At 37.5% G+C, this 11,139-nt stretch overlaps 3 protein-coding genes across 3 annotated transcripts in view; 1 reads left to right on the forward strand and 2 right to left on the reverse strand.

The window, feature by feature from the left end:
- The window catches only part of LOC104772394 (translocase of chloroplast 90, chloroplastic-like), a 9,339-nt gene extending 7,609 nt beyond the window's left edge, over positions 1–1,730 (reverse strand). The window contains exons 1-3 of the mRNA XM_019241838.1: positions 1,555–1,730; positions 905–1,028; positions 5–519 (exon numbers count right to left, since the gene is read on the reverse strand). Of these exons, the coding sequence (XP_019097383.1) occupies positions 5–519; positions 905–1,022 (633 nt within the window). The 5' untranslated portion in view covers positions 1,023–1,028; positions 1,555–1,730. The remainder of the gene's footprint in view (positions 1–4; positions 520–904; positions 1,029–1,554) is intronic.
- Positions 4,420–5,904, forward strand: LOC104772395 (U-box domain-containing protein 51-like). Its single transcript, XM_010497018.1, has 4 exons — positions 4,420–4,677; positions 4,747–4,868; positions 4,972–5,172; positions 5,265–5,904. Exons 1-4 carry the CDS (start codon positions 4,420–4,422, stop codon positions 5,902–5,904), a joined length of 1,221 nt encoding a protein of 406 aa, XP_010495320.1.
- LOC104772396 (dicer-like protein 4) overlaps positions 6,191–11,139 on the reverse strand; it is a 10,856-nt gene continuing 5,907 nt past the window's right edge. Inside the window, exons 13-24 of the mRNA XM_010497019.2 lie at positions 10,925–11,136; positions 10,566–10,843; positions 10,062–10,498; positions 9,736–9,836; positions 9,447–9,652; positions 9,145–9,354; positions 8,432–8,896; positions 8,064–8,336; positions 7,276–7,602; positions 6,875–7,136; positions 6,667–6,781; positions 6,191–6,576 (exon numbers count right to left, since the gene is read on the reverse strand). Of these exons, the coding sequence (XP_010495321.1) occupies positions 6,426–6,576; positions 6,667–6,781; positions 6,875–7,136; positions 7,276–7,602; positions 8,064–8,336; positions 8,432–8,896; positions 9,145–9,354; positions 9,447–9,652; positions 9,736–9,836; positions 10,062–10,498; positions 10,566–10,843; positions 10,925–11,136 (3,037 nt within the window). The 3' untranslated portion in view covers positions 6,191–6,425. The remainder of the gene's footprint in view (positions 6,577–6,666; positions 6,782–6,874; positions 7,137–7,275; positions 7,603–8,063; positions 8,337–8,431; positions 8,897–9,144; positions 9,355–9,446; positions 9,653–9,735; positions 9,837–10,061; positions 10,499–10,565; positions 10,844–10,924; positions 11,137–11,139) is intronic.

Raw genomic sequence — 11,139 nt, forward strand, 5'->3', positions numbered from 1 at the left:
TAACAGTTCCCACAACCTCTTCTATGCGATCTGTGGCCGGTCTGAAAGCATCAGTTTCACTTTTGGACTGACCAAAAATAGAGTTTATGGTTGCACTCTTGCCAACACCTGTTTTCCCCAGGACTAGGATTCGAAGCGAGAAATTCAGTTCAGGTATACCAGAAGATTCTTGCTCCCTCGCTAGAGCTTTTGCCCTATCTTGCCTGAGCTTTACTGTTTTCAGTTCTGATTCCTCGGCTCGTATCAGCATGGCAAGGTGTACCCGATATAAAACCTTGGAGACTAGAATATTATTCTGTGACTGCCCAAACCTTTGAACAAGGCGTAAGAATTGCACTTGGAGGTCACCAATCTTTGCTAGTGGATTATGTTTCTTTCCGTTAAGATCAATACTTGACTGGTACAAGCTTTCAAGTGGAATTTGTTGCTGAGAGAGAGGAGGCTGAATTTCTACATCACCACTGGTTGAGCATGGTGTTTCCGAGCGTGTCACTGGTTCTGGTGCAGCAGGTGCGTGAGCTAAAAATAAAAGTGAAAGCTATTAGTCAAAGAAAACTAAAAAAATAAATACCAGCAAGAAGAGATAATTTTGAGAAGGATGAAATAATCAACCTAAATAGTTTCAGCAATTGGATCAAGTATCAGAAAGTAAAGTCCAATTCAAATTACAAAAGCAGTGGACATAGCAACGAAATCTACTGAAGCAATTCAGATCAAGTAACCTTATTGATATAAGGAGAAAAAAACAGTAACTGGCATAACGAGTATATGGTCATAAAGCATAGGAAGAGGTTAAGCAGGTCAGTTTAAGAGGTAAAAGATCATACAATGGTTATCCTCATACAATAATCTTGTTCTCATTGTTAAAAAAGATAATGTGGAAAAGAAGAGAGAGAGATCATACAATGGTTATCCTCTTGTTCATGATGAGGGTCACGGAAAAAAGGGTCACTTCCCAAAAGAGGTCTAGATGATGCCATTGAGTTGGATAGAGCAAAAACCCAGTCTTTGAAGCCTTTCATTACTACCTATTCCAAGCAGACACACACAACAAAAAAGAACTACAAAGGGTTAACACACAGCTCCAAAAATCTTAAAGTTGCATAGGGAAATATAACGCCATCTGCCTTCAATGCATCTCAATGAATCCAATTTCCCCAAACTCCATGTTCTATATAAGTGAGCTCATTGAAACCCAATAAACCTAAGACTCGAAATCAGTAAAAGTATTTGAGTAATTTGAACCCAAAAGAGAGAGCTAAACAAAACATATTTCATTACTAAAGCAATTGAACGAGCTTCAAAGAAGCACAACTTGGGTCAATAAGAAAAAGTAGAATCGGAGAAAAGCTCAAGAAATCCCAACGGATAAGAAGAAGAAGAAGAAGAAGAAGAAGAAGAAGAAGAAGAAGAAGAAGAAGAAGAAGAAGAAGAAGGTGAGAACCTCTCCACCGCACAATTACACCGACTAAAGAAAACACATTAAAATTGTAAAAACAGAAAATCCCAGGGAAAAAGTTCAATTGAAGGAGAAATAGAGAAATCGAAGGAGACCTCTTGTGTCTTGTGTTGGTTGATTGGTATGGAGAAGACGAGGAGGAGAGAGAGAGAGAGAGAGAGAGAGAGAGAGAGAGAGAGAGAGAGAGGATCGAGGTAAGACAAAGGGTAGGTTGAAGATAACGAAGAAGAAGATGCCGAGAGATGTTGTTTTTCGTGTTTGTTTCTTTCGTGCGGGGGCTAATGTGCGCACCCACCCAGACCAGTCTAGCGCTAATTCTAATGTTGACCTCAAACCGAATTAATTTTGGAACTTTTAACTAAACCAAACCAAACCGAACTAAACAATTAATAGTCCTGAAACTGAATTATTCTTCCCTACGGAATACGATTGAAAGTTGGTTTATATTAACCGAGAATTCAATCTCGGTTTAGTGTCTGCTAACCGATGCTCCGGTGCAGTCGATTGCATTAAGAAAAATGAGAACTAAGGTGTAATGCTGAATTCTCAATCCTAGAGTCTAATAGAGTGTTATGCCATAACTAAGGTGTACTTGATGTATGCATGTAAAGCATGAGCTTCTCTTCCATATGATATTATTGGTGCATTGCTGCTGAAGATGTGTTTGTTTTGTGTTTACATGAGATTACTTGGCCAGCTCTTTACTCTTCCATTTTTAGAGTTCTCAAAGAATAGAGATAAAAGGTGCTTGGTATTGTGATAAAGGATACAAAAAAAGACAATACTTGAGTTCACCCTATTTATCAAATAAGAAACAAAATTTGTACACATCATTGTAAAATAAAAAATCTAAACCGCTTTTTATAAACCAAACCGACATATAATTTCATTTTAATTGTAAAATCTTAATCCTAACCACCTCATTTGTAAACCCACACCGATATATAATTTCATTCTAATTGTAAAATCTAAATCCTAACCGCCTCATTTGTAAACTCAAACCGACATAAAATTTTGTTCTAATTGTAATCTAAAACATAACCATCTCATTTGTAAACCCAAACCGATATATAATTTTGTTTATGTTGTCCTAACTGATCAATTCTGGATTAATGGTTTATCACGTCTCAGTTCCTAACAAAAACTGTTTTCAACAGGAAACTTGAGTTTTGTTTTTTTTTTTTTTTCTAGTTTACATGCATATGTTGTTTGAAAAAAATACTGCTAGTGGTACCGATATATAATTTAGTTTTAATCAATGTTTTGAAACCCGGACCGGACTGGCCGGTCGAACCGGTTTAACCGTGAACCGGAAGCTATCCCGGTCCGGATATCACTTTAAAACCGGATACTAACAAACCCGGATAAAACCGGAAAAAACCCGGCTAAATCCCGCAAACCGGCGGTTGAACCGGCGGTCCGGGTCAAGTTCAGCACATATAAATAACTTAACCGAGCATATATAATACGAAATCATGTACTGTATCTGCCATTCTCTTCCGATGTGGGACAAATTTGAGTGTATGTGGGTGTGGCTTCCTTCTTTTATAGTTCAGTCAGAATTTTTTTAAATATTAATTTATGTGGAAGATAAGAAATAATTTTTTTATTAATATTTTGATGTTCTTCTATTATATCTTGTTGTCCTTGTTTAGATTTAAAATGATAAGAAATAGAATTATATAATTATTGCTCAAAAATATATACTAATCAATAACTGATAAATATGACAAATTTTTGTTTGGATATCATAAAACCAAAGGATGAACATATATATATATGTATATGATATATATTAAAATTCAGTAAATTAGTGACCCACGGTCAGACCGGGTCGACCCGATGACCCGATGATCCAGAAAGTTGTCCGGGTTGCTTTTCGGGTCGGGTTTAAAAACATTGGTTTTAATTGTAAAATCTAAACCTAATCACCTCATTTGTAAACTCAAACGGACATATAATTTCATTTTAATTGTAAAATATAAACCCTAATCACCTCATTTGTAAATCCAAACCGACATAATTTCGTTCTAATTGTAAAATCTAAATCCTAGTTTTTATTTATAAATCCAAACCGATATATAACCTCATTTAATTGTAAAATCTAAACCAAGCCAATATTTAACTTTAATTCCTTAATAAAAAGTATACAGAATTTGTTTTGCTTATTAATTTAATTTTGATTTATTTTTTAAATAAAATATAAGATAGAAAATTCTGATTGGTTGAGAGGAGAGGAGGTGAATACAAGGGGTGAACCTAAGTATTTTTCATACAAAAAAAATTCTTTTGAAACTTAGGGACCAGATTTGAGTTTGCTTATGGCTGCCTTGAGAAATCCAGAATCTTCTTGATCAAGAAAGAAGGAATAATTAAGATCCTGTGTTGTTGAGTTTTGGTTTTATTAGTTTTGATTTTTCAGGTAGAATTGTTGATACATACATTGATAGATGAAAACATGTTTATGTTTTCCTAACTGATCAATTCTGGATTAATGGTTTATCACGTCTCGGTTCCTATCAAGAACTGTTTTCAACACGGGCTGGGAAATTTGACTTTTTCTTTTTTTTCTAGTTTACATGCATACGTAAACATAGTGCTGGTGGTTTTATGTTTCAACAACAATTTCTTTTGGTTGCCTGGAGTTAGTTTTTGTCCCTGCGTTTAACTCTTGTTTTGATAACAGTACTATTTTTAGCTAGGTTCCGTTTCTCATCCCAAAGTGGTATGAATGGCTTTTTTTATTATTTATTAATTTATTTCTCTACGCCTCTCTTTTTAAGTCTTTTGTAAATCTCATATTGGCTCAACTTAGAATCTCCCCTCTGAGTTCCTGTTGATTGACATGTTCATTGATAAAAATTTAGGTGCCAAATGTGGTACCTTTTTCTATTAGTGAAATATAATTTGTCAATATAACAGTTTCTTGTGTGGCAATGATCTCGAATATGAGAGAAAATATGGAGAGAAATGAAGCAAGGGAAGGGACTATAGCTGTTGCAATTGACAACGATAAAACAAGCTGCCAAGCTCTTAAATGGGCTGTGGACCATTATATACCCCGAGACGGGACAGTAAAACTCGTTCATGTCGTCCAAAGATCTTCTCTGAATGCAAATGGATCTCACACAGATGATGAGTTATCTGATCAAAGACAACACAATGGTAAACGAAGTTCTCGGTTTCTTGCATTGCGCTGTCTTTGTATGCGAAGAAATGTAAGTATATATGAGCTCTTTTTTCTTACCTGTCTTGGTGCCTCTCTAATTAATAATGTCTATATTTAGATACAAAGCGAAGTAGTTTTGCTGGAAGATCAGGATGTTGCGAAAGCGTTGATTGAATATATTAGCCAGAATTGTATTTCCACATTCTTGCTAGGTGCCTCATTGAAGAATAGCATTACCAGGTCGCAAAACTAGTATTGCTACCTCTCTCTCTCTCTTTCTCTATGTAATCATGACCCAAAAATCTTGTACTGAAATCCTCTAAAATGGTTTTGATTTTTGAAGGCTGTTCAAGGCTGATGACATTCCAAGTAATGTGATGAGATGGGCTCCAGACTTCTGCACTGTATATGTCATATCAAAGGGAAGACTATCTAATGTAAGGTCAGCCTCTCGACCTTTACCTCAGGCCTTGCCATCTCCTTCTTCAGGGACTGCACCAGTATTGTCACCGCACAGCAACACCGATGAGGCTCCTTCTGAGATGTAATCTATCTACCTTAAACCGTTACATCATATGTATTTGTTTATATATTCGCAGAGATTACGATTCTTGAATTGATTTGGCTTTCTCACAGGTCATTGTCAAGAGAAGATGACGTTTTCTTTGAAGAGTTTTCATCATCCCTTGACCGAGATTCTAGTGTGAACAGTAGTAGGAGGATCAGTACAGACAGTTCCGTTCTCTCTTTCTATGAGAAACTTGCAACTCCACACATGTTGGAGATTCCTAGATTATCTTTATCTGCTCTGTATGATGAGAAATCCAACTTTTCGATTCATAGTCCTTCTAATGAAAATTATGGTACATTAATTTCCCCACTATCGCCAACCAATGACGCCGAGGCTGAGATGAGAAGGCTGAAGAAAGAGCTCAAGGAAACAATGAACATGTACCACGCCGCCTGCAAAGAAGCTCTTGTGGAAAAAGAGAGAGCAGCAGAGCTTGAGATGTGGAAAAAGAAAGCAGAGCTAAGGCTTCAACTGGCTGAAGAAAAAGCAACAGTGGCTATCATGGAGATGGAGAAGACGAAACTGGAAGTACAGGAGGCAGAGACGAAGGCGGTGAGAGGGAGAGGGGTTGATGACAGAGATATGGTTTTTGATGCTCTTAGAGAGTCTCATATATTGGTTAAACATGAGAGCTTGCTCCATATTTTAGTTGTACTTTTCTTATTCTACGTCTATTTCACACTCAAAAGATTCTCTTTCTTGTGATTTAAGTTTCTCATCTGGTCCCAGGAGAAGTTGCTCATTCATTCTCTCTTTTATTCTTCTTCACAATTGTTACTCATGCTAACAAATTATTATTGCCTAAAAACATCGCTATTTCGTTGTTGATTGTTTCCCCTTTCTCTCCTTCTGAAACCCACTCTCAAGTTAAGTTTTCACACCATCGCAACTTTCTCATTTGCGTTGTATAGTCCCAATTGCTTGTTCTTCTTAACTATGTAAGACCACTAACCATTTCGATCACATAGGATACTATTTGATGCATGAGAGATAAGAGTAAACAATTTTTTTGGCACCTATCATATTATGGGGTCAAGCATCATAGAAACATATACTTTAGGTTAGTCTTGGTTAAGAACCTGTGACCTCTTTCAGACATCTTTTCTCTCTTTCGAGAAAATTGTATGTGTCTATCATATATGCTAATAATTAGTTCTAAGACAATTCTATGATGATATGCCGACAATAACCTCTTTTTCTAATCAAAGTATAGCCACTCGAGATCATCAGCTAAGGAATCCAGAATGCTTGAGGCACCACATAGCAGCTTGGGCAGCGTGCTCTGCAGCACCTTTCTTTGTTGGTCTAGCATCACCATAACACTCCAATGTCATATTTGGGGCATCTTCAACTTCCACGATTACCTTATATGTGAATCTGTAACACAAACAGACACAATTAATGACATAAAATCCAATAACTGACATTTTTTTTAATCAAATTACCGTAGTTGATGGATCTACTCACGATTTCAGGTGGCCTGGTCCTTCCTGCTCACAACATTCAAAGTTTGGTGGCCTCCAACAGTTAGCAACACATGTTTCATGCAAGAGGGATTTTGCGGTTCTGCTGCTTGATCCACCTGTCGAGTTTAGGAATAGAATCGGTAATTCAGGATATATACTGCACCAAATTTACAGTCTCCGGATAAATACACAAGAATCCATCCGCATACCTGCTTCCTTGATGGTCTTTTGAGGAAGCCTGTCTTCTGTTTTAGATGGTGCCTGGGGGAGACCTCGCCTGATGAGGTATGAGCTGCTTATTTTACTGTTCTCGCCAAAATTTTCTTGGAGATTAAGGTTTTCAACGTCCAGCCCATCAAGATCCACAACATCTATAGGCTCTTCATTGTAGCCAATTAATTTAGCTTCATTTCTGATGCTATTCTTCACAACATCTTCCAATGGATTGGCTGCTGTTATGTGCTCACGTGCCTTCAGATGAATTACACAATGAAGTTCTTCAAATTACGAGTTACATAAATGAACACTAGGTAGCTCAAGATATCTGTACATCACATCAATCGAAGAAATTCGTTGCACTACAGTTTATTTTGACTATGAGAAAAATTACCTTCAGATATGTAATCATCAGCTGTGCAGCCTTTTTTGTGCTCTCTCTTTTGTTCCGACCAGTTGCAGAAGCTGTAAGGCAACTACCTTTCTTGGTCACTTTTAATTCAACAGAAAAAGCACCATCCTTCTTCGTCGCTGATATTTCCCGATCCCACTTGTAAGACTGGCAAATTTCAATCAGTTCCTTTACAGGACTAATCTGCAGGTTAGACAAGTTTTTGACTGGATCTAGACATGATAGCATCATAGTCCAGACATGATTCAAGTTGAACCCACAATCAATGAAGAGAGCCCCCAAACAGGATTCTACCAAATCACCAAGAACCTGCATGGAAATATAATAACTATATTAGTTCTTCCACTAATATATCATGTATGTCTTATGTAATTAGATATTAATTGACAGCAAAACTAAACTAATGAGATGGGCATAGTCTCTTCAATTCAACACCTCGTGTAGGTAAAAAGAAAGAAATTAAGGAAGAAAGCTAACGGAGATAGTTTGAGATTTTCAAAATGCAGGTCAGCTTTCATTAGGGGTAAATCTCATCATAGTTTCCTTACCTGGCTCAAAAATTGGCATATATGGTCATGAAGGTAAGTAAGTAAAATGCACATATCTCCATATACTATGACGCAATTCTTTTAGCATAATCACAAAACAAGCTCTGAAAATATAACGGATTAATAAAAAGTTCCACCAAGGCAAAAGGCCAAAAACACACTAAAGTACCAAACAGAAGCAGCAAAATATCGTCTGCAAGTGAAAGGAAGATCGAAACACACCTTTGGGCATCTTGGACCTTCAGATTGTCCACTTGCCAATGGTGATGCTGCCAGGAAATTGGTGTAATCATCTATTGCTTCATGGAGATAAATGGACTCGCAAAATAGAAATCTCTTTAGCGAAAAATTGACAGCAACATTTGCCAGCGCCTTATTATTTACTGAGAGCGATCTTAGATCTGTCAGTTGACCAGGTTTCAGTGTCGGGAAGACTGTGAAAAAATAGGATGTCATCAAGTAGTCCAGAACAGCATCCCCAAGAAACTCCAATCTCTGCAGACCCCCAATTAAAGACTTTTGGTTACCATAGATGGAATATTATAGAGACTTAGAGAAAAATGAAAAATAAGAGGGAAACAAAAAATTACCTGGTAGCAGCCTCCTCCATGCCTGTTGTAAGATGGATGAATAAAGGCTTGTACAAGTAGACCTTTGTGGAGGAACGTATATTCAAGCTGGTTTTCAAGGGCCTCCAAATTATTGCGAGTAGTGAGTGGCATGTAGCGCCTGCTTGCAATACAAGCATCTCGTACTTGCACGGATTCAAAATCAACATTTACACCAATCCACCTAAGAAATTTCACGGCACCTTTGAAGCCACTGTCAACTAAGAAAGCTCCCACAAGAGCCTCAACCACATCAGCAATTGTTTTCTTGTACAACCAATGATGGCCTTTGCTACATCTGATTTCACCAGTATCTGAATCCGAAAGCCCAGGACCCCTATTCAAGGAATGAACCTCTTTTATCATTCCTTCGTCACAGGTTACTCTGCATGGATGGCCAAATGCAAAGAACTGATTAGGATCGAATGCTTGATCCCGGATGTAGACCTGGAAAAACGTACAAGGTTAGTAATATCCAAAAAGACTCAATAATTAAATAAATACGTTTTACTCTTCCTCTGTCTAAAATATTTACTTTTAAAATATGTAACTGTGAATATGTTAAATGTATGGAGGCAAGGGTTCTGACGGCGCTTTATGAACATGATAAGTATTTGCGTTGTGTGCAGCCATCACAGCTCAAACAAGATTTAAAATGTATCAGCAATCAAAGCATTTATAAGAATTCTAAGAACCTGCAAATTTCTCTTGATTGCAAGCCTACACAAATTGGAATTGTTAACAACGTTAGAGCGTCTTCGAGTCAACTCTCCTTCATCAAGCCAATCATGGAGTAGAAAAAGGTGTCGGCTAACCGCAAACTTGAGGAATGCATCACCAAGCACCTCAAGCCTTTCAAGAGAAAAGTGCTCATGACATTTCTCTGTTGTGAGAGCTTCGAGTACCTATACCAATTCACTCGGTCAGTGAAGTATCAAACATTAACAAATTTCAGGAAAACCAAGAAAATGGGTTATCTAGTGAAATGAGGTTATACTCTGTGACCAGAAACTTCAGCTATCTCAGGGATCGAAGCAGACAGCACATGTTTCAGTTCAATAGCCACAAGTAAATTCTCCATACGATGCATGATTGACGGTAGCAAGGATAACGAGCTTCCGATGTCTTTAGAAAATCCTTTTATCTTTAACTGAGAAAGCTCGGGAGGAATCTCTATGAAGTATTCCGCAAGTTCTTGTGGTTCTGTCCAGGGCAATATGAGAATGTTATGTGTGTGTACAGGCACAAGAAAATGGTGATATGCAAAAACAGTTAAGAAAATCTACCCAAGTTCTTCTGCATTCGGTTGTGAAGCAAGTTCCGAACATGAAAGAGTGGTTTCACCTGCAAGAGTGGCTGTCCAGGATGCTTGAGTTTCACGCCATACCTGATTTTGCGCATAACAATGAGAAGATTCTTAAACTCAGAAAATCATATATATCCTAAGTCTAGAGTCCCAACCAACTTTTTATGGATTGTTGTAATACTGCTCTGTAGAAAAGGAAAAAGAACATTAAAACAAAAAAACAAAAAAACTAGAGAGAAACCAGAATACATGTCCCTGAGAAAAATCGCAATCGAACAATCTGGATAGTAGAAGTTTAGTGCTTACAAATCATATGTGCTCTCCATATGGCTTTTGGTGCTTGATTTCTTAATAGGACTGAAACCATTTCTTCCATGGCAGATATCAGCAACAAAGTAAAATTGTTTATTGTGGGTAGTAAAAACCAAGCTGTTCTTCACATCATCAATATTCCAGCAGCCATTTGCGAGCTTTAGATGGGACCCTGTAGGAGGAACTATATCTTCCACTAAAACAGACGGAGTCTTAAAGATTGGTGATGCCAAGCAGCTTCTGATAGTCACCCAATCTACAGATATAACACTTTCTGCATCATGTAGACTGATTGGAAGAAGAAGGTAGAAGGTAGATTTGCTTGTTCTAGGAGAGTATTGCAGTTCTAAGGGAACAAATTCCGGAATGAGCTCCTGCCGCTCAAAAAGAACCTTCAGGGCAACCTCCTGAAAAAGCTCTGCTAGCCTTATCTGCATAGAAATAATCAAATAAGATAAGTTCATTCTTTTCATTGTAATCTAATTAAAATCTCAATACCTCATTGTTGTCGAATGTGGTGACTCCTGATGGAACAATCTTCACACTTACAGATCTTTGATGAGCAAGGTGAAGATTGAAATCCATAGTCTCAGCCTCAACGGGAAGAGGTGACTTCATGAAAAAACCAAACTTTCTGTAGAGCCTATCCGCGGGATGAGGCACAAACCTTATGTAGTAAGAATGTAGATTGACACAACTTGTTGTAGGATCCCACTTTTGTTTAAACAAGTCAGGAACAAACATCTCATACAGTTCACCTCGTGAACAGCCTTCACCTAGCAGGAAATAAATTAGATGTCGTTATACAACGAGTTAATAGTATAAAAAACTTATTGATAACTGAACCACTCATGCACCTTCGACGTTATCAAAATCAAATTCATCATCTGACAATTCATCCTCAATTTCATCCTTTGAATCTGGCAACAAAAAATCGTTAAGTACACCCAAGTTGTGTAACTCGTACACAGCCTTTAGACAAGCATCCTTTTTGGCAGCTTCAGTTGAAGGTTGTACCGAACTGACAACTTCACTTATAGGAGCATTAGCAGGTAAAATTATGCGACAGATA

The sequence above is a fragment of the Camelina sativa genome, chromosome 20, assembly GCF_000633955.1.
Source record: "Camelina sativa cultivar DH55 chromosome 20, Cs, whole genome shotgun sequence".
Lineage (NCBI taxonomy): Eukaryota > Viridiplantae > Streptophyta > Magnoliopsida > Brassicales > Brassicaceae > Camelina > Camelina sativa.